This window comes from Suillus paluster (assembly GCF_016628075.1).
Source record: "Suillus paluster strain FC165 chromosome Unknown EDB91scaffold_7, whole genome shotgun sequence".
Classification (NCBI taxonomy): Eukaryota; Fungi; Basidiomycota; class Agaricomycetes; order Boletales; family Suillaceae; genus Suillus; species Suillus paluster.
This window is the reverse complement of record NW_024537567.1, coordinates 349027-370104: the sequence shown is the minus strand read 5'-3', so window position 1 is coordinate 370104 and position 21078 is coordinate 349027. Positions and strand designations below refer to the sequence as shown.

The 21078-nt window shown below is 49.2% G+C and overlaps 10 protein-coding genes across 10 annotated transcripts; 3 read left to right on the top strand and 7 right to left on the bottom strand.

The window, feature by feature from the left end:
• Nucleotides 1-55: 55 nt before the first annotated feature.
• On the bottom strand, nt 56-2694 carry EDB91DRAFT_762323 (Alpha/Beta hydrolase protein). Its single transcript, XM_041328315.1, has 7 exons — nt 2122-2694; nt 1925-2055; nt 1564-1873; nt 1435-1515; nt 1158-1379; nt 814-1100; nt 56-762 (listed from the first exon to the last, which is right to left on the bottom strand). Exons 1-7 carry the CDS (start codon nt 2336-2338, stop codon nt 118-120), a joined length of 1893 nt encoding a protein of 630 aa, XP_041181326.1. The 5' UTR covers nt 2339-2694; the 3' UTR covers nt 56-117.
• A 126-nt stretch (nt 2695-2820) lies between these two features.
• Nucleotides 2821-4554, bottom strand: EDB91DRAFT_1244349 (methionine aminopeptidase 2-like protein; the record flags this gene model as incomplete). The annotated part of the gene is made up of 9 exons (XM_041322404.1): nt 2821-2883; nt 2937-3017; nt 3071-3179; nt 3235-3287; nt 3337-3648; nt 3708-3853; nt 3901-4199; nt 4255-4393; nt 4443-4554. 9 exons carry the CDS (start codon nt 4552-4554, stop codon nt 2821-2823), a joined length of 1314 nt encoding a protein of 437 aa, XP_041181325.1.
• Nucleotides 4555-4796: 242 nt separating this feature from the next.
• On the bottom strand, nt 4797-5270 carry EDB91DRAFT_1244348 (histone-fold-containing protein; the record flags this gene model as incomplete). Its single annotated transcript, XM_041322403.1, has 4 exons — nt 4797-4872; nt 4931-5067; nt 5120-5191; nt 5244-5270. The coding sequence occupies 4 exons, from the start codon at nt 5268-5270 to the stop codon at nt 4797-4799; spliced, it is 312 nt and encodes a 103-aa protein (XP_041181324.1).
• A 180-nt stretch (nt 5271-5450) lies between these two features.
• On the top strand, nt 5451-6571 carry EDB91DRAFT_762179 (dihydrofolate reductase). The gene is made up of 5 exons (XM_041328314.1): nt 5451-5691; nt 5750-5820; nt 5870-6097; nt 6163-6359; nt 6410-6571. The coding sequence occupies exons 1-5, from the start codon at nt 5492-5494 to the stop codon at nt 6479-6481; spliced, it is 768 nt and encodes a 255-aa protein (XP_041181323.1). The 5' UTR covers nt 5451-5491; the 3' UTR covers nt 6482-6571.
• An 11-nt stretch (nt 6572-6582) lies between these two features.
• On the bottom strand, nt 6583-8422 carry EDB91DRAFT_762070 (uncharacterized protein). Its single transcript, XM_041328313.1, has 3 exons — nt 8156-8422; nt 7467-8102; nt 6583-7408 (listed from the first exon to the last, which is right to left on the bottom strand). Exons 1-3 carry the CDS (start codon nt 8288-8290, stop codon nt 6743-6745), a joined length of 1437 nt encoding a protein of 478 aa, XP_041181322.1. The 5' UTR covers nt 8291-8422; the 3' UTR covers nt 6583-6742.
• Nucleotides 8423-9782: 1360 nt separating this feature from the next.
• EDB91DRAFT_1109400 (uncharacterized protein) lies at nt 9783-13962 on the bottom strand. The gene is made up of 14 exons (XM_041317618.1): nt 13846-13962; nt 12967-13788; nt 12642-12915; nt 12324-12589; nt 12249-12267; nt 12170-12197; nt 12058-12121; nt 11959-12007; nt 11871-11905; nt 11468-11818; nt 11309-11407; nt 10448-11245; nt 10307-10392; nt 9783-10257 (listed from the first exon to the last, which is right to left on the bottom strand). Exons 1-14 carry the CDS (start codon nt 13939-13941, stop codon nt 9927-9929), a joined length of 3318 nt encoding a protein of 1105 aa, XP_041181321.1. The 5' UTR covers nt 13942-13962; the 3' UTR covers nt 9783-9926.
• A 176-nt stretch (nt 13963-14138) lies between these two features.
• EDB91DRAFT_1078741 (3,4-dihydroxy-2-butanone 4-phosphate synthase) lies at nt 14139-15015 on the bottom strand (the record flags this gene model as incomplete). The annotated part of the gene is made up of 3 exons (XM_041315053.1): nt 14139-14512; nt 14569-14690; nt 14738-15015. 3 exons carry the CDS (start codon nt 15013-15015, stop codon nt 14139-14141), a joined length of 774 nt encoding a protein of 257 aa, XP_041181320.1.
• A 435-nt stretch (nt 15016-15450) lies between these two features.
• Nucleotides 15451-16612, top strand: EDB91DRAFT_1046669 (mitochondrial carrier domain-containing protein; the record flags this gene model as incomplete). Its single annotated transcript, XM_041313280.1, has 5 exons — nt 15451-15488; nt 15547-15670; nt 15724-16131; nt 16186-16492; nt 16545-16612. The coding sequence occupies 5 exons, from the start codon at nt 15451-15453 to the stop codon at nt 16610-16612; spliced, it is 945 nt and encodes a 314-aa protein (XP_041181319.1).
• A 568-nt stretch (nt 16613-17180) lies between these two features.
• Nucleotides 17181-18046, top strand: EDB91DRAFT_1235202 (aminotransferase; the record flags this gene model as incomplete). The annotated part of the gene is made up of 2 exons (XM_041321290.1): nt 17181-17423; nt 17480-18046. 2 exons carry the CDS (start codon nt 17181-17183, stop codon nt 18044-18046), a joined length of 810 nt encoding a protein of 269 aa, XP_041181318.1.
• Nucleotides 18047-18061: 15 nt separating this feature from the next.
• Nucleotides 18062-21005, bottom strand: EDB91DRAFT_1308442 (WD40-repeat-containing domain protein; the record flags this gene model as incomplete). The annotated part of the gene is made up of 6 exons (XM_041325067.1): nt 18062-18654; nt 18707-18843; nt 18892-19906; nt 19960-20008; nt 20052-20796; nt 20850-21005. 6 exons carry the CDS (start codon nt 21003-21005, stop codon nt 18078-18080), a joined length of 2679 nt encoding a protein of 892 aa, XP_041181317.1. The 3' UTR covers nt 18062-18077.
• Nucleotides 21006-21078: the final 73 nt, after the last annotated feature.

Here is a 21078-nt window from a genome sequence, read left to right as displayed (position 1 = left end):
AGTATCATTGTATGGACATCTTACGCAGAGAATGGAATGGACTATTTGCTACATATATCTGGACTGGAATGTATGCGAATCAAACGGTGAAAACGATATTGCCCATATAAGGCGGTACTATACAAGATAGGCAGTCGAGGCAACAGATGTCATAGCGGCCCAAGATGTCGCGAAAGCAGGAATATTGGAGAGACTGATGCTTGAGGGTTCGGAGGGAGATGAAGGACGAGTCGGTGTGGGTGACAATGTGAATTTTTTGCGACGAGTAGGCCAATCCTCCGAATATTGGGATGCGGCTGATTTCTCCGAGAAAACAGAGAGTGCAGACTGCATTCGACGAAGAGCTGGGGTGGACGCCGCATGCCGAAGAATTCGAGATGGATCGGCGACAGTCTCACAAGGCGTAGTGGGTTCTAATTCGCTACCGCTGAAATTGGGGGTTGGCGCCAAATCCAACCAAGTACGGCCCCAGCTTGGAGGTACTGCTGGGCTCAATCGCACTTCGTAACTCGTATCAACAATTTCTCGAGCCATCTGTTCTTGAACTTCTTGCCATCCCGAGTTAGTCTCCACACCATCGCCACGGACAACACGGACGTTATCGTTATCCGTGTCGTTCTCAAGGCAAAACTCAGTGACGTTATCCAAAACTTGAGGCGTGTGGCTTTGGATGTGAGGCAACCTGTACCGCACAAATTCGCGACAAGAGATGAAGGCGGTCGTTGCAACACTCAAGAAAGGAAATGCCTGAAAAACATGAATCTTGAAAAAGCAATGATCAATAAAATGCATGAGACCTCGACTTGAACTTACAGCATCCTCGTAGGTCTCCAACTGAACCTGGACACCAGCCAGTGAAGCTTTGTGTGAGAGAAGTACGATCTCATCATGCAGAACCTCTGCATCGCCACATTGAATAAGCATGGGCGGTAGTCCATCGAGTTTGCCAAATAGTGGGCTGGCGTATGGGTGGGTAATGTACCGCTCGAATCCATCGCCTAGATACATTACAACGGGGTGCAGGTGACCGGTTGGACCAGGCGTAGGAATGATGTCATAGTCAGCGTTAGTATCCCACGATTCGCAGCTCAAGGTCAAGTCTGTCATCATGTTTCAGACTACCTGGAGAAAGAGAAAGTGCATCAATTGCCACATACCAACCCAAGGGGAGAATAACATCGCGCCGCCCGGAAGAGTGTAACCATTGTCTCGCAGATAGAGCAGGAGTGCGAGGCCTAGTGCGCCACCCGCACTGTCGCCTGCTACAACTAAATTTTCTGGCGGCACGCGCAAGTCATCCGTCAAGCGGAAGTAGGTGCTAACCACGTCGTGCAGCTGGCCAGGAAAAACTGTTTCCGGGGCGAGCCGATAATCGACAGCTTGGATTACGATGAGCCAAGGACGTTTGCTTCGAGCCGTAATCAAGGGACTCACCAAATACGCGTGCGTTGGTATATTTTGACAGTGGTATGGTCAGCATCCTTTGCGCTGCTGCGCTAGACGAGTAATATGCTCCTGGAAGCGAAATAAGACGCCGCATTGCACAGAGCACCGCAAACTCACCGCCATGGATGTAGAGGATGACTCGAGATTGCCCTTTTCGAAGATCATAATCGATTTTCGTCTGATTAACAAGGTTATCCCCTTCGCCTGCTTGGCGAGTGGACTTGTAATCTGATTGCAAAGATTGCCAGAGCCTCTTCCCGATTATCCACTCCCCAGAAAGTTCACGTTTTTCGTCTTCCATTGCATCCAAAGTCTCCAGTATACCACGAAGGTTGCGTTTACGCACACGGAAAGTCACTGGAGTGACTAAAGCGTCTGAGGGCAAGGGAACTAGCCCCCCGATATCCATTGCCTTGCGAACCATAGCCTAGGGACGTTGTCATTGCTAAGGTTGCAAACGACACAAAATTGCACTCACGATATCTGCCAGTGCGGAATGCCTCGAGACATCTCGCATAAGACTAGTGAGGATAGTCATCTCAATACCCCATGATTTCCTGCGCGGGCCCCAAACGTGATGAGATATAACATCAAGAGCTAGGGATGATACTGAATGCATGATGAGTTAACGTTCAGGATGCAATAAATCATTGATAAAACGCGGGCGATACTTACCTTTATTTAATGCGAAGACAGGATATTTCCATGCGTCCCAAACTTTCATGGTGAAGCCATTCGTTGCTTTGAGATTCCGGTCAATGCGGGCAGACATTGGGAAGACGCCAGGGGAGTCATAATCCCGTAGAAGAGTTACGATAGATGGTTTATTGGTTACCACGGGGGAACTGGCATTGGCGCCATGATGTAGAAGTCGTAATGAATCCCGGAACATCTTTGATGGACAACGCTACAATCTCAGACGGTCAAACAAATATTGGAGGAGTCAGTGAATGGGTTCCAAGATCCGCAAATGTGATGAACCAAATGGTCAGAGTCTTGCTGGTCAGAGCATCAGGACAATTGTCTGCAAGTTCATCGGATGAACTCTGACTCCGCTCCATGATGATAATCCGAAATCGGTGATCACGTGATCGAGGACGATCAAATGATGACAATCACACTTGGAAAGCGCCGATTTCGTCGGCATCATAGACCTTGCTTGTCACTGATCTGCCGACTGTTGAATCATGTACGCTACAGAAAGCAAAGCTGACAAGCCTTTGTAATGCCCGCGGAAGCGGTTCGGAGAGATCGAGATGACGTACCAAATAACTTGGATGGCAGTGGACTCACAAACGGGTGAGAGACCTTGCCAGCAAGATAGTTGACGACCGCAAAAATAACATTGGTGTGCATATGTAGTATCTTACATCTTCAATAGTCATCGCCTCGACTGATAACCTCCTTAACGGTGGGTCGAAGAAGTATTGTATGCTCCTAATCGCAACGCTAAGTGACCATGTTCAAGAAAAGGAATTTTAAAGGCTTACGAATTGTGCAGTCATGGAGCCCTTAGCATCACAGAGCGGTGGGTAGTCTTGAACGATTCCTTGTTGCACTAGATGGTTGAGCTAAAGTCGGAGCAAATTAATCAAATGACGGATTGCCTAGTCGTTTGACCAACCGCCAGCAGATATTTGCTTTCACCAACGCGATCCAAGTACCGTCGGCAAAATGGAAGAGTTCCGAAGTTATGGCTAATCGACTTGAGTAGTGACTTGGCAGACGTTAGTCTTGCAATGCATGAATGTCAATGCTTGCCGGAATGCAGGAATAGGAGCAACTTACCTGAGGGGCGCGCGCGGAGCGTCGATGATTTTTGCGTAATGCGAGCACTCGCCCTGTTAATGGGATCAGCCTCTGACGAATTCACCCGCAAACCAAGCCTACGCTCTCAACCACACGCCCACGACCCGTCGAGCCAAAGGTTTCAATCGCAAAATACTCGCCCTCTTCCATTTTCGTCGGATCATCGTTCTTAACGAGTTGGACTGATTTACCGCCGTGTATCTGGTAAAGTCCTATAGAATGCCCGCTAAGGTTTCCTATAGACTTGACTAGAAACTTGTCAAAGGAGTCCGAAATATTGGATGAAAGATGAATACCCGGATATACTTTTCCATCGACCTCAACCTCGTATGACTCCATAGTCTCTTGGATGGCACCTCCGATTTCGCCCAAGCGCACGTCAATACCGGATTCCTAGTTATATATGTTTCCTGTGAACTGGAGTCAAGCATGTGGAGCTGAACTCGGCTCACCCTGACTCCAGTATCAGTGGCAGCCCTTACTGCTTCAATAAGCTTGTCGTAAGTAGGCTCAAAATTAAGCGTGAAAGCGGAATCGACTATGCGTCCTTTCACATGCACTCCAATATCGATCTTTAAAACATCACCACTTTGAAGAACTAATCATCCGTAAGCAGCGATTCCTATCCAGTTAACACATACGCACTGTTAGTGTCCCCAGCGTTTGGTGTGTAATGAGCAGCGCAATGATTCAAGCTGAGTCCAGTCGGAAACCCAATGCCAGACTCCAGTCCATTTTCCTCGACCAGGGCACGGCTGCCATCTTCGATCAAGTTTGCAATTTCGGTCATGGTCATCCCGGGACGTATGTATTTCCGTGCGCTTTGTCGAACCTGTCGATGAACTTCTGCGGCACGACGGATGCTCTGGTACGTGATCTCTGGGTCTTCCATTGCCATTCTTTCATCGTAGCGCTTCTCCTCGGACGTCGTCCTCCATGCGTTACTGTAAACAAGAAGTTGTCAATCTCATTAGGGGATACAACGATTGCAATACGCACTCATTCTTGTAGGGCTGTATCTCTCCCTCTGGGTAGACACCATTCGTGAATATCTTCGACAGACCAACTCGTGGGGGATCTGACTGTTGCACCTTTTTCTTCTTAGACTTCTTCTTTTTCTTCTTTTTCTTAGTCTCTTCTGAATAACATATGACGATGGTCTCAAAATCAATCTTCAACTGGCTCACCTCCAGCGCCTGGTGTATCCTCTACAACGTCATCATCTTCCACGTCTTCCTCTTCGTGGTCCTGCGGCACGATGTTTTTCTGTTCAACCTGTTTCTCGTCCTTGGATATCATCGGTGTTGAATTATTAGCCTTGAACGATTACTGGTTGCATGGGACCGTAAGTACCAATACGCTAGCCTCATGTGGGGGGTCGGAAGCCATGCCAGGAAAGATAGAGGGGTCATTGTATTAGCGGCAAACCCATGGTGAGTTGGTGGGGAAAGATAAGTGTACTAGTGAGATGCCAGTAATAACTTAAAGACTAGTATACACGGATATCGATACCGACAATGAACAGTGCTCCACTACGTTAATTATGCTCCGAAACCATAAAGTGTGCGCCCCGAGCGCTTCAAAGCATAGACTACATCGAGGGCAGTGACAGTTTTCCTGTGTGCGCGTCAGCTTAGCGAGAAGTGATACAATCATAGGACAAAGCAAGGCTCACCGTTTAGCATGCTCCGTGTAGGTAACAGAGTCACGAATGACATTCTCAAGGAAGATCTTGAGTACACCTCGGGTCTCTTCATAAATAAGACCGGAAATACGTTTGACACCTCCGCGACGGGCCAGGCGTCGGATAGCCTACGGACGAGTGAGTTCAAGTGATACGATGCACGCAAGTGGGGGTACATACGGGCTTCGTGATACCCTGGATGTTGTCACGCAAGATCTTCCGGTGGCGCTTAGCACCGCCCTTGCCGAGTCCCTACAGAAAACAGTGAGCTCTGCATGTCAGACCCTGACTCGAAAATGCGCACCTTGCCACCTTTTCCACGACCAGACATATTTCAGGAGTGTAATGTGGGTTGACGGAAGGAAATAAGGAATCTGATTTCAAGGTTGGTGACTCAGTGGTGGTAAGGAAGAAAGGGTTATTTGTTTCCATGCACGCGTTTCGCGTTTGTTTAATGGTCTTTCACGCATCACGTGACGTCGATGATATTCTTTCATTCATTTTGTTTTGTTTCTTATCACTGTTGAAGTTATTGACTATTTACTGAGCATCATGTCGGGAAGTGATCAAAGTATAGCAGATTTCCTCTCATCGGTATTACCAGTACCTGGGAATAGTCGCCCGGCGGACGAGGGGCTTCAACGACCCTTAGTGACCCTTACATTCGCTCAATCTCTGGACGGGAAGATAGCAGGCAAGGGAGGCAAACAACTTATCCTCAGCGGCAGAGAAAGCATGCTCATGACCCATTGGTATGATATGTATTTTAAAGCTCACAGATTAATCCATCCCTTACTATTCCTAGGGCAGGATGCGCACCAAGCACGATGCAATTCTAGTTGGCATCGGTACTGCACTAAATGACGACCCTCAGCTAAATAGTATGTCTTAATTTTCGTCTGCCTGTGTGACTAATATAGGTACAACAAGGTCGCCATATCCCTGAGGATGAAAGGCCAAGCCATCTACCTCGTCCCGTGATACTCGACGCAAACTTGCGCCTTAGACCGGGCTGCAAGCTGCTCAAAAATTATCAGGAAAGAAAAGGCCGCCGTCCGTGGGTAATTTGCGATACTAATTTGAGCCTCGATGATGTCGGAAGAAAATACACCCTCGAGAACGCTGGAGCAAGGGTAATCGGCGTGCCCTCAGTGGACGGTGGGTCATATTCTGCTGTGTTGCGCAGGTCAAATGAATACCTTCAGGTTTCATCATGATCCCAGACCTCTTGAAAGTTCTTTACAACTTTGGGATCAAGACCCTCATGGTCGAAGGAGGTGCGACCGTCATTGGCTCTTTCCTAGGGGAATCTGCACGCGCCAAGCCTAATGCCATTATTGATACACTCATCATCACAATTGCTCCGACGCTGATTGGCGATGATGGAGTCAGTTACGGGGAGGGACTCTCAGCGGCGCAGGTACGATCAAGGATACGTATACAATCATGCGTTTTCATCTCAGGCCCCAGGTTCCCTCTTTGAAGCACATCCGGACAGAGGTCATGGGGAGAGATGTGGTTGTTGTCAGTGCACTAGAGTGAATGTTTTTTGGGCGAGCGAATTAGCTCCCATGGCATAGCAAGAAACTACGACGACAACAAAGCAAGGCAGAATAAACGTGTTTACATGAATAAAATAAGATAATTGCTGGGTATGTAGTGCGTGATATAATTCGGCACAAATATGCAATGCTAACGGATATCAAGATGGGAGACTAGCCATTCTATTTCTGCAAAAAGGCAGTATTGTCTTGTGCAAGGTCGCACTTACTAGCAATGCGGGTCGCAGCTTCGAGTGCTCTTTCAACAAGAGCGCGGGAAGGAGAAGTGGGAGGAGTACTCTGCAATAGGTCTATCCGCACGATGATCAAGACCAGAAGTTATAGAATGGGAAAAGAGCACACCTCGATACAACAAAACGTATCTCATGACCCGCTGTGTTGGTTGAATTGCAAGATCCCGCACACTCTGTCTCCGAGTTGGGGGCTCTCCCTTTGATTCGTTCGCACGACCGTCCACCAAGTTGACTCTAGGACTTCGTTCTGTATGGGAGTCAGTACTACCGTCATCAGGCACCTTCCAATACTGTTCAACTGTCCGTTGTCTATCTCTAATCCTACTCCCTGCCTCATTCATTAAGGTTAGAAGAGGTGGAGGAGAGTCTCCACTTGATTTCACCGCCGCAGGGGTGAGAGGACTTGTGGCGGAGAGCAGGAGAGACTTGGGCCGACGCCATTTCCCTCCCACGCTGGTTGATTCCGCTTCGTTGCTGGGGCTATCAGTAAAGAAGTTGCCTGCCACGCGGCACCACGAAACCATGGCGATTTCAATGTCATCTTCGCAAGCCATGAATGCGGCGGATACGCCCCAAGCGGAGGGGTCATCAAGGAAGGCCTTCAACAACGCTTCCGATGCTCGTACGAGGTTAGGAAGGTACGTCAACAACAGCGGAGGTGGTTTGTTTGCTGTCTGAATATATATCACCTCAATTACGACATTCCCTTGAGACATCATGCTGGTGACGAACCTGTCCTGTCAGGAGCATTTTGAGGGCATCTTGGTATTTTCTCTCCGTCCGGACGATTTCTCGGATGCAAAATAATGCCTTTCTTGCAGTACTCCAGAGAGCGGCGTCATGAGAGTCCAACTCGACATCATGCAGAATCACGGGTAAGGGCGTCACGGGCTCGGACTCCTCTGATTGGCACGGTGAACTTGTATGACCGCCGAAGTGGTCGCCATACTGGAATTCCAAGTGGCTAGATCCTTGTTCGGAAAGTGGTATACTAGCCAGGTCATGGCTAGTGACTCTCGAGACAGGGAGTGATCTATGCTTGTCGTTGCGGGTACTCCGCTCTCGTATGATTTCGAGCCGTTTCAGCAGGGTTTCATCCGATAGATTTTCATCTACTGCCATGGAAATATCGATCTCCTCGTCGGCCGAAACAGCGTTGGTATAATGGGAAGGGACAAAAGATGTGGACACACAGGTGCCCATTGGAGATGCACCGATCCATGCCAAAGACGCGAGTGCTTCAGTGCTAGGACTGGCCTTTTGGGTGGTTGATGGTGATAAGGCAATAGATGCACTACTGTGGTGGCTTCTCCGCTTGGGTGATAACTCAAAGTTTGTTCGCCGATCGTGCCATGGGTGATGTATCGGCTAGACAGGCAAAGGATCAATGACGTGCCACGGCGGACTAGGCTGAGACTTACAATGTCTAGCCGAAGTGGAGAGGGAGGCTCGAACGAGTGGCAGAAGACTTTGGTTGCGGGATTCTTGGTTGGATAATACAGGGGCACGAGTCTCCTCCGAGGCATGGTACGACGAATGGGATGAACTTGAGACATGAGATAGTGCTGTTGAGCGTCGCTTGATCAACTTTGACCTGTGTTGAAGCGGAAGGTCTGATCTTAAATGGTTATCCTCTTGGGTACGAGGCTCCTCCGAGACAATGTGACATGAAGAATGGGATGAACTTGAGACATGAGATAATGCTGCTGAGCGTCGCTTGATCAACTTTGACCTCAGCTCTGATCTAATTTGGCCGTCCTCTTGTCGCGGCAACAACGGTGCGACGAAACCGGCGGAATAGTGCTTTGTAGGGCCGACGATCATGGTGGGCGAATTTTGGGAGGAACGGACCGAAGTAGTTGGACGACGATCATTAGGATGGACATTAATATCGATTTGCAGTGAAGATTGTGATAAAGGATGGTGAGTGTTTGGAGATTGTGCCTCGACTTGGGCATGACGGAATCGTGGAGTACTACTCGGTCCAGGCGCGTTGGCTCGAGCCGATAACGCGGGTGGAGATTCAGAGGGAAACGATGACGAAAGTGGTTGTGAATGTGATCTTGCATGAACCGTGTGAGGATTCGGAAGGCTTGGCATCTTCAGCGTTGGTTGGTTGATGACCGAATGCTGTGGCACTCCCAATTGCTTATGATACGTGCGGGGTTCGCCAGTCAATCGACCAATGGTGGGTGAAATCGGCGAGGGCGGCATCTTTCGAATATGGCGATATGCAGCACCTAGCCTCCCATCAAGATCTCCACTTGTGCTAGGAGAACATGGACCAGGGTAGTCGGCAGGCAATACTGCTTGACCAGAAAAAGAGCTGATATTATCGCCTGGAGTAGTACAACCTGTCTGGGTGCTCCAGCTGAAGAAATCACTGTTACCTCCATGGCTAGACGAATCTTGTGGATGTGATAGCGAAGACTCTTCCGTTGATAACTTGGATCGCACACTCTCGCTATGAGCGACATGTTCGGATGTTTTATGCGGCTTATCTTCGTGGAAGTTCTGGAACACTGGGACATTGACGGGACCACGAGTCACATTGTCAGAGCGTTGTCGTGGGTTGTCGTGAGGGACCTGGTCCTGCGCAGGCCTTCGGAAAGGAACTCGCAGTTTCGGCCAGAATCTCTTCTCGCCTGACATGCTGCATGAGTGCCGAGGGTGGTCAAAGGCGGTGGCAGCTGCACTTGAGGTGCGGCTGCCGGCAGTCCGCCCGTCGAATTTAGAACAAATCTGCCCCCGCCGCGCCCGGTCTTCGGACCACTTCCTCTAGAGGCTAGTGTATCTGTTACCTTCCACGCCAAGCCCGAAGCTTGCAGCCTTCTTCGTCCCGAACTCGTTGTCAATGTGCAGATGCGGCGGCGTTTCGCCGTTGTGGTTGTATCAGCTCTTTGTACGCCACAACGGTGATGGTTCGGATGTAACGGTCTTTACTCCCCGGCTGCTCACTGTGGCTACACATTGTATAACAATCAAATTGAGAATGCTGAACAATCCCGAGGGGGCACACATGTCTATCATCATTCGAATTCTGACGTCTGGTCTTTATCGATCGATATCAATTCAAATCAGCTTATAATAGTACACGAGCAAATATCACAGGATAAACAAGACGCTAGAGAAGGACGTGGATACGTCGCTGCATATAAACACAGGAAAGCTAAAAGTTATCGATCATCTTCTCTACTCATCCTCTGAGCCATGGCTGTCGTACAATACAACGTACTCAAGGTTCTCGGGCTCGGACCGCGTATCTTGCCAATCGGATCCATACTCATCAGACGAAGGGACACTGACCAAGGATACCGATGATCCATCAGAATCTCCATCATCCGTTAAATCCGTCGCAGGTTTGGACGTTAAAGGAGACGAGGGCTCAAATAAGCGACCACTGGGACCAACGGAAGGGGCAGACCTATTGTTCGATGATGACTTTGGCATGACCATCGAGGATGACGCCAAAGAATGGTCGCTAGCTTCATCGGCTGACTGGCGAGGCTCAGCAACAGTAACGCTGTGAAAGGCATTAATTCGAATGCAGTGAGACACGGAACTGTACGTACTCAATCCAAATGTTAGCGCCAAAACTTTCGCCTTTGCCGTCCGTCAACTTCCAGTAACCGACGTATCTACCGGGAGCATCAGGTGCCTGATAGGGAACGTGCTTTAGCAATAACAAACTGTGGCAGACGAGATAAACAAACCTTGAGGTCACCAGTCCACACATCAAGATTTTCTCCGGGATCAACATGTCCAACTTTGGCAATCATCGTTGAGTCACTGTCAGGTGTGAAAGGCTCTCCCGCAACGAAGTGAAGTTCAGTCGTTTCCGGCCAAGGTCTTTCCCCGTCGTTTGACATCCGCCATGACTTTACAAATTCAGCACCAGGTGGAAAAATCTGACCGTCGGGAACCGTCGTGTCGGAAACAAAAGCACAGCTGAGAGAAGGACGTGTCGCCTGTTGCTGTTCTGTACTGGGCATGGCAAATACTTGCTCATCCAAGATGCTATCAAGGGAAGGGGAAGTTGTACAAGACGGAGCGAGTGCTTCAGAGGCGATAGGAGATGGTGTACGGTAACCATGGGCAAGTGCAGCAAGATCCCTGTCCGCAAAGACGAGAGAATCTATGATCGACGGAATATCAGATGCCGGGGTAGCAGGTGACACTTCCTGGGAGAGTGACTTCGCAAATTCTTCAGGCCGAGTTGCTTGAACGAGGGTGGTATCTTCCTCCAGCTTTACCAGATCGCTTTCAAGAGCCTTAACCAACTCAGCCACGGGGCTAGACAAAGGGACTTCAGATTGTCTCGCTTCAATGAGGTGTTTCATTTCCCGATTGACTTTTGGCCACTCTTCACGATAGATGTCAAGTGAAGTGTTCAGGTCGGGAGATGGTGAATTGACCTCAGGAGCGGAAGGTCGCATGATCGTCTGGACCAACTCGCCGATATCCCCGTAGGTATAAGGTGAGGTTGATTGTTCACAGTCAGCGGCGGAGAGCTGCAGGGATTGCGGTAAATTAGTAGTAGTTAGACCTCAAGGGCCAACAAATCTTGCACTGACCTTTGAAGCCGTGCAAAATGACTCCATGGCCTTGACCGGATCAAAGTATCCATTGGTAGAGACGGATTGATCGCAATTAGTGGCGGAAGACTGCAGGAACTGCGGTAATTTAGCAGGGGTTAGACCATAACCCCAAGAGCCAACGGATTTTGTACTCACGCGGTCCTCTTCGGGGCAATATGCCAAGATGGCAAGGGGGCTCAGAGACTCGGGAACAACAACAGGTGGCTCCTGTTCCTCTTTCACGGAATGCTCAGAGGCGACGCGTGATGTGGAAGCAAGCGAAGATTTCAGAGGATGAGGTTCCACAGCCTGCGGGGGCGTATTGCCCTGGCATGCGCAACTCCTTCGAGATTGAATCAGTTGAGTCCGCCCGGCTCTGTACACGGTAGGAACAACAGTGTTTGAAGTCTTCATCTTGAGCAACGGATGAATGGGAGGGTGGACTGGAATAGGCAGGGCTTCGCAATCCTGGCACAGGTCGAAATCAGGACAGCTAGGGTGCATGCACTACACAGGACGCAGCCGTTAGGAACATCAGTGATGCATGAAAAGTAACTACCTTATAACGGACGCCACGAATGGTCTTCCGGCAAGCTGATGGCGCAGCTAATTAATTGATGCTCGTGGTCAAACAGGACAGTACTTACAATCACACGTCGCATAATGAGCAACCATGTTGGTCACTGCGTTGCGCATCTTAAATTATTGTCAGTCAAGTTTCTTTTCACAACAAATGGCGCAGTTACCATGAGGTCATTCGTCTTGCTCACCCGCACAAAGCCATGATTGGGATGCTGCTCTCCAGTAATCCTAACCACAACGTCAATACTGACCGCGTTGTAATAGCAGAACACGTACTTGAAGCAATCAGCGCATGTATCAAAATCTTCGAAGCAACCATTAGCATTGTGGTTACAATCCAGAAATCCATTCTTACCTGGACAATTAACACATTTCTAGGTAATCATGAGCGGTAAGCGGTAAGGAAGTGCGATGAAGAAAGCAGACTCACGAAACGATCCCCGACAATAGGAGAGTCGCACATGTTGCAAGCCGCGCAGTGATGGACGGGGTCGATGACTGAAGTCGTAACGGAGGAGCGGGGACTAGTAGGAACTGTAGGACTACGACTAGCCGCAGACGCATCACGCTCTCCGTCTCCACTAAAAACCGTGTGAACGAACACCCGTCCAGGTGTTTCGATGTCAAAGAATTCATGGGAAGCATTGTGCCTCTCTGCAGCACCTGACTCGATACAGGGCGTGCATAGATCATAGTCTAGGTTGGGGGATATATGAGACTGCATACAAGTGATATCATACCATCTTACCAGGACAATCCAGGCATTTACGTCTGACACCAACAATGATTTCGTTGCAGCCGTCACAAACAATATTTCGGTGAATGATAGTTGTGCGTTGAGTAGGCTCGGCATCATTAGCTGGCGAAGTTCTGGTAGACTGCGATACTGCGGGGACTTCCGCGACTGAAGGTGTAACGGTAATTGACGGCGCGACTTCAGTGGATTCACGCTGCCGGACAACGTGAGCTGGCCCAAAACTGAACGTGTGCATAGCACCAGATTTGGAGAAACAGCTTGGACACTAGCAGATATGTAAGCAAAGCAAATGACTTTGGAAAAATGAAAATCTTACAACGAAGTGCCATGGACATTTCACACATCCGTACCAGCTTCCAGAGAACTCGTTCCTGCAGACGAAGCACCAGTGTGACGAAGGAGGTTCCTTTGAGAGATTGCACGATGCGTCTGACGAAGGAGGAGCCTCGTCGGATGTTCCTACATCGACGGGGGTCTGGCGATGGGATACATCCACTTTTGTTACGGAATTGTATTCTGGGCCAAAAGCATTATGCATTATGCGATCAAGATCTGTCCTGAATGAAGAGAAGAGAGTTCCTATCTCCGACTTCCCTTTGGCGATCGAGCAACATGGCGCAGGAGAGGTCACTTGGGGCAAGAGAGAGGAAATACCGGGAATGGACGGTTGCCTTGGGAGACTTGGTGTTTCTCCGAATATGATGGGCGGCGGTGGCGGCGGAATGAACGAAGGCGGGATTGGATATGCGAGGGAACTGGGAAGTGGTCTGGGAAAAAGTGATGGTGGATTGAATAAGGGACGGTTTAGAAATGGTGTATCCAAGGATGGACTGGGAGAAGGAAGAGACATATTAAATGGTGCAAGTACAGGAGGCGGGGGAATCGCCATGAAGGGCAAAGAAGTCTCCTGGGAATCCTCGACTGCTGAACTTGGTGCTTTGTGGGGAGTCTCATCGAAGATAGAGAACCTGAGCAATGGGTTGGGCCAGCGCCTGCGTAAAGGGGCAATGCGAGTGCGGTACTCTTCTGCGGTATGAACTTCCTTTCCAATTAGAATACGGGACGGCTTAGATGCGTCAGGCGAGAAAATGAGTTTAGAAAGATAATAATTATGGCTTATAGGAAATATGCGATACAACTATAAGTGTGAAACGTCAGCGCTTCAGTAGTAAGCGGTGAGCGGTGACGAGCATACCTGATGGTAAAGCTCCTCATAGGTAGGAAACAAGACTTTCTCTGGAAAAGAGAACTTGCGAGTCTCGTTTCTGTAAGTAGCCTTAATTGTGAACATGGTAGCGTTCAAAAGGAGAGGTGGGGAGCCCGCAGCTTACACAGTGATTTATATTAGGCCGCGGCGTGACCAAGGAAACGTTACAACTGTCACGTGCTGTGACGCGAATAGCCACCGATAATTGGGAGTCGAAGTCGCGTTCAGAGTAAGTACTGGACTACATTGGTGTACAATGCTCTATGAGTATAAATACAAGCTTAGTTTATCCCGACTCCAATACTCCTTTCATCCATACTCGCCATGGCTCTTTTGTACGGCACCAACAGGTCCACGCTGATCATTTTCAGGCCCCATCGGTCGGCAAACGCCCTACAATCGTCGCGCCGTGCCATGGTGCCCAACACATCGTCATTTACTAGCTCGCATAATACACCCCCTAGAGGTTGATTGGTGAGGGCGCACAAATCGACACCAGTTTCCGTATGACCCCTGCGTTCCAGCACACCGCCTTTCTGTGCTCGCAAAGGAACCATATGCCCCGGGCGACTGAAATCAGACGCAGTCGAAGTGGGGTCGACTAATTTGCGCACGGTGAGAGATCGGTCATGGGCGGAAATGCCCGTTGTAGTGCCTAGCCCGTAACCACTTCAACACCGCATAGTATAGCCTCAGAAAAATAAAACTGACCATGTTTATAGTCTACGGTGATGGTGTAAGCGGTTTTGTGTCGCTCCTGGTTGTTAGGGACCATCATGGGGATTTCAAGCTCGTTAAGGCGCTCCTCAGGAAGAGAGATGCAGATGTACCCGCTAGAATGGATGTGAAGACAGAACGTATGAGTGCAAAGGACTCGTACCTCGTGTGCTTGATCATCCATGCCATCGCTTCGACAGAACATTGACTCGCGGAAATAATGATATCACCCTCGTTCTCTCTTCGCTCGTCATCCATGACAACAATGGCTTCACCCCGCGCGAATGCATCCAGTGCCTCCTCTGTTGTATCAAAGGAGAAAGTGGTTCTCGGCTTGACGTCCTTTACTTGGGCGGGCAACCAAGTAGGATTGCACACTCCATTTGTTTTGGCAGGTGGGTGGTGCTGGGACACAACGCCTTGAACCGTGGCGATGGGCATTGTAGTGAAGAAACCTACGCTCTCATGTCATGAATGTAGATCACTTATTAAATAATCATTCGGAATCGGAGGGAATATTCACCTCGAAATGATAGTTTACTTCCGGCAATTTGACATTGGTTGTCAATCCGGCAGATAGCACGGAAGTCGTAAAGCTCTAGATCATACCTAGGTGATGAGCAAGAGAAAGTGACAAATATAAGCTTGTAAGCAAAGCGGCTTGCAAAGCTTGCTGCCACCTAAAAGCCGAAAGCCTAAAGGTAGTCTCGGCTGATTGCGGAAAGTGTGTTAAATTTTGGGTTGGCAAGAAGACAACGTCCTTTCCGCACACCTCTTTCTCTTACTTCGACCTTGAAGCCCGTGCTTGCTGGGACAGGTTCCTTTAATCAAGGACCTCTATAGATATTTTGTTTAGAGTCTTATAAAATATTAGTCATGTCGCATCTGACACCAACTGGCAAGTGGGACGCAAGGTATTTCCTTCTCTTGTTCTATCGTGTCGTGTTGATTTTGATTTCATCCTGTTCGAAGATATCTTGGCCCTGTCCCTCATGACTCTGCATACTATGCCAAGTGCATGCTCGGTGGTGTCCTTGCATGCGGTATCACTCACGCTGGCATAACTCCTCTTGACGTGGCCAAGTGTAACATGCAGGTCAATTTATTCAGTCCTTGCCAGTTCGTTGTTTGTCTGATATTTTCGAATAGGTGAATCCTGCAAAGTACACGGGTCTCAAGTCTGGTCTCGCGACGCTCATTCGCGAGGAGGGTCAGACTGGTATCTGGAAAGGCTTTGGTCCCACCTTCCTCGGTTACTCGTTACAAGGCATGTTCAAGTACGGTCTCTATGAAGTGTTCAAGGACCAGTACATGAACTTGGCTGGCGAGGAGCTTTCTAATAAATACAAGCCTGCCATCTGGCTCGCTGGTTCCGCATCGGCAGAGGTCTTCGCTGACATCGCTCTCTGTCCTCTCGAAATGACCAAGGTCAAAATCCAAACCAGCCCTAGTGGGACCTTCCCCACCGCCTTTGGTGCTGCCCTCTCGGAGATGAGCAGGACCAAGGTCGAGACCCGCTACCCCTTCGGCTCCCTTGTTCCCCTCTGGTCTCGTCAGGTCAGAACACGCGTCTTATTTTCCAATCGCACGTTGCTCATAGCTTTTTAATAGATCCCTTACACCATGGCCAAGTTCTTCTTCTTTGAGAAGATCGTCCAGGTCTTCTACACTCACGTCTTCACTGAACCCAAAGAGTCATATGCAAAGACCACTCAGCTCGGAGTCACCTTTGCTTCTGGTTACCTCGCTGGTGTCGTCTGCGCTATTGTCTCCCACCCGGCTGACTCCGTCGTCTCGCTCATGGGCAAGCCTGCTAACAAGGGCAAGAGCATTGGTATGATCGCATCGGAAACTGGTTTGGCCGCGCTTGCAACCAAGGGTCTCGGTACCCGTGTGTTGATGATTGGTACTCTTACCGGTACGTAACCATCGTACTTTGTTTAAATTACTGACTGACCACATCAATCAAGGCTTCCAATGGTGGATCTACGACTCCTTCAAGGCATCGATGGGTCTCGGCACCACCGGTGGCAAGTAAACTGTGCACTTGCCTGCATCGGTAGTGTCTACACTGGTAGTCAGTGCTTACATCCCCTTTTGATTCCCTGATCTAATTTGTCGTGCAGGAGGACATGCAATAGATGTTTACTTCTGACAGTATACAGTTGGTTCACATTCATTCCCTGGTGATCCCTATTGCTCTCTATTTACCCTGTCCAGTCTATATGCTCCTCGCCATACAATAGACCACGATTATCTTACGACCAATACCACTGCGTTCTCTTCACAAGTCCGCATTACTTGAGGTGCTTGCATGAAATAAGAATGAACTGGCTACTTAATGTCTACTTGTCCGAAATGCCTGACATTTGAACACGCGTTGTTCAGATATGTGTGTTCGACTGAGAGATTATTCAGCTGTGTTTGAACCCGTGTATTACCTCGAGATTTGAGGAGCCTGATATGATTATAATTGAATTCCTTATCATACTTAGTGCTCAGATAGACGAACAGCTTCGGTGGGCTGTCGTTCCACCTGCAGCTAGCTTAGGTAAGCTGGAGAGATTTGCGGTAGCTGGTGATCAGCTCTACGCAGTGCTTCCACGATGGCGTACGCCCTCCTGGCATCCACACGATATGACCCCTTTCTGATATCATGCGCTTGGAACAATGATATAGACGGGCCATCACCTTATCTCCTCCTTCATTACCAAGTAGACCGACTCATCGCGTCTGCCGCGCTCAATGGTCAGGCTATCCAAGATGGTGTTACTTTGTCAAATGTCAAGACATTGTGCGATAAGGTTGTTTGCGGGCATAATGATTCTATGGGGGAAACTGCGTTGAAGGTGTCAACATTTCACTCGAGATCATTATGAAACACTAACTTATGGTCTCTCACCAGGTTCGCGTCGTTTTGAGTCCTTCTGGAGAGCTTGCTGCTACTGCAACCCCGGTAAAAGGGTTCACACACGATCCAACTCTCCCCTCTCTCTTCAACCCCGCGATAGACTCCGCCCCTTCGCTCGTGCTCACTATTCGTATTGATACCCAGCCAACATCAGACACCATATCATTGAAAACAACAGATAGGCGTGCCTATGACGACGCACGCATGCGAGCTGGTCTCCAACCTGTAGGCTCATCAGATCCACCAGCCAGCGATGCACCTGATGATGTGATCCTGTACAATACCCGGAATGTCGTCACTGAGTCATCTGTGTGTAATGTTGCATTCTATCGCAACAATCGTTGGATCACCCCTCCTTTGGTTGCTGGTTGCATATCTGGCGTTCTGCGACGATGGCTTCTTGAACAACACCGCATTTTCGAGGCAGTAGAGGACGAGTTGACACTAAACAACATCGTGGATGATGAGTGGGTGCTTGTCTCTAACGGTGTCATTGGTTGCCAGTTAGGACGGATTAAACTGCATACTTCCAACAAGTCGGGTGATTATGCCAAAGATTAAACTACTTTTGACAGTTTGCTGGAAATGCAATCTATGGACTGACCTCCGTGTCTACGTCCATGGTATCTATGTCCTGACCATCAAACATTCCGTCATCCATCTCGCTCAGGATGTAGTCCACCACAAAACTATCCTGAACAAGGCGGTCCATTCTGGAGAGATGCCGTTCAGTGTACGGAATCATAGCGTCGATAAGTTCCTTCAGTGCAGTATTGCCGCTTGTAGTACTTTTCACGCTCTCTTGACCAGAGGACTGTAGGATACCTTCGCGAGCTTCTTCCGTAAATGCCGCTATGACATCGTCCGCCGATCTAAGCTTCATGACTGCATACAAAACTCCTTGCGCCACTCCGCTTGTCTTAGCATTGGGATTCCAATCACGAACATAGCGCAAGAGGCGGGCAAGTTCAGACCCGCCGAGGGTCCGGAGTACCTCGTCAACTGCACCGTTGCCAGTTACCGATGATGCATCAGCTGCGGATTCCGAGGGAGTCGCACGAATGTCTTTGAACATAGACAATAATCTCCCAGGCTGTTGCATAGCGAGGGCAAGTTGTATTGCTCTGCGATAGTCATGAAGGGACAGATAGTTCATGAAATCTTGCTCCCTGACAAAGAAAACCATGAGCTTGAACAAGATATATGTAATGACGTCCAAACCTCAAGACCAGCTCGGCACGTTTGGCCTCGTTTTCCTGTTCTTGTTCCTCAGTGCAATCTTCCCAGAATGTCACCACAGAGTCCGCTGCTGCAGAAACAATCGTACGTTCATCCGTGCTGACGGTGAGTGCCCAAACCTGCAGATGGATTAACTTCAGTCAAAATGAGGGTGGGAGCAATCACACCTTGTCCTCGTGATTGTCCATGGTGGCTGTGCACTCTTCTTCGCGTACATTCCACAGTTTGACAAGGCCATCCGACGCTGATGTGACGAGCTGCATACCGTGATTGATGAAATCAACCCTCAACACCGAGTTGGTATGCCCCTCGAAAGTTTTCACGCAAGTGAAATCCTCCAAGTTCCATAGTTTTACGGTTTTATCGCCGCTTCCAGTTGCGAGTACGCGCTCTGTGCGACCAAACTTGATCGTCCAAACGCCCCGCTTGTGGCCTTTACAGGTTCCGAGTAGCTTGATTTCTCCGTGTGCAGACCGATCCCCAGTTGCACGTGAAAAATTAATTTCGTATACTTTAGCTGTGCGGTCTTGCGATCCAGATGCCAAGAGGCGGTCGTTGGGGGAAATATCGAGAGAATTAATATCTTTCTCGTGTGCTTTATGAGTGGTCAAACTCTTGCACTTCATAGCGCTTTGACCTTGTGGAGAGGCATCGAAAACCAGCGGCACGTCGCCGATATACCACATTTTAATCGTCCGGTCTTGACTACCGCTGAACATGAATTGCACACTCGTGGTGCTGCCTTCGCCCAAAGTTCGCGACATCGCAATGGCGCCTACGCTTTCTGCGTGACCTTCGCAAATAGCAACGCAGCCCCACTCCGTTGGGAGGTCGTTGTCCGCGGATGCAGGCGCCCACAATCGAATGGAGCGATCTTTGCTTCCGCTCGCAAAGAGTTTCCCTCCCGCGCCATGATCAAGTGATAACACGATTTCTGTGTGACCAGTCAAAAGTCGCGCATCCAGCCCTACAGTTGAATAAACCCGGATGAGGGATGAATTCGTAGCGAATGCGATGTGAGAATCCACAGATTTTGGTGCATTTGGAGACAGGAAAACTGCGTCAACGATCTCATCGTTGAAACCGATGAGTTGCCGGGTGAGCTTTTGGGTGCTCAGGTCGTAGAATAGTATATTCTGGTCTGCATGTACGGAGACAATCGTCGATATCGATGGCAAGTAGCTGAAGACGTGCTGTTAGTAAGAAAAGTAATCACAAGGGGACTTAATACTAACACAGCTTCTACGATCTGACGCTGCTCCTCTTGATCTTCGGTATGTGGGTCTGTCACCTGGCTGAGGGAATAGAGGACGGATGAATCCTTTACATCCCCATATCCGGATGATACCTTTCTCCCCAGCAGTATAGAAGCGCAGTTGGGAAGCGCTACTACTAGGAACCAAGTGCCCTGTCTGTAACAACCCGACAGCCTCAACACGTTCCATAACAGGAATGGTTTGAACCAGTGCAGGTGAAATGCTCTTTCCCTTCCCCTTGGCGTTTTCTGCAGATTTTGATTTTGCGTGCATCTTCCATACCAACACAACGGAGTCTCTTCCTCCGCTTATTAGCCATTTCCCGTCAGGAGTCACATCCAGAGCCCGAGGAACAGAAACGTGCCCTTCGAGAACAGCGATCGGACGTAGTGCACTTTGATCCTTGTTCACGGTCGCATTTAGATCAAATATCCGGATGCGAGTGTCCACGGAGGCCGTTATGAGCTGGAGTATATTTTGTGGAACCACGACAGAAGGGTCTCGAGGGAAGTTGAACTTCAACGCGCTCACAATGCCACCGTGCCCTTTGAATATGTGAGTTACATAGCCACGTTTAATGTCCCAAACCTTGACAACACCGTCCGCAGAGCCCGAGGCAAGATATGTGGAGGATGGATCAATGGTGCAGACGTGTACGGGGGCATCATGTGCACGAGCAACCACCCGAATGGGATGTATTTTACTTTTCGAAGTAGAGGTGGGGACCTCGTACACACGCAACGAAGGAGCAGAAGTGAATATGATCAGTTGGGAAGCTGATGGGGTCAAGCACAGCGAAGTAATGGATTGAGTGTCCTAGATCCCTCCAGTCATTGGTCTTCCAAACGTCTTGAGATCGGACAACTCACCCCTGCAAATCGACATATTTCCTCGCCCGTCAAAAGATTGGTGAGCACAGCTTCCTCTGCAACACAAGTAACGAGTCTGCTCCCGTCACCAGAGACCGCGACAGATCCACATGTATGAAGGGGTCCGATAGAACGCTTGTTTTTGTAGCTGTTCATGTACTTAGAACACAAGCGCGGGTGAAGGAGACACGCGAAGAAACTCACACTGTTTTCAATCTGGATTTGCTAC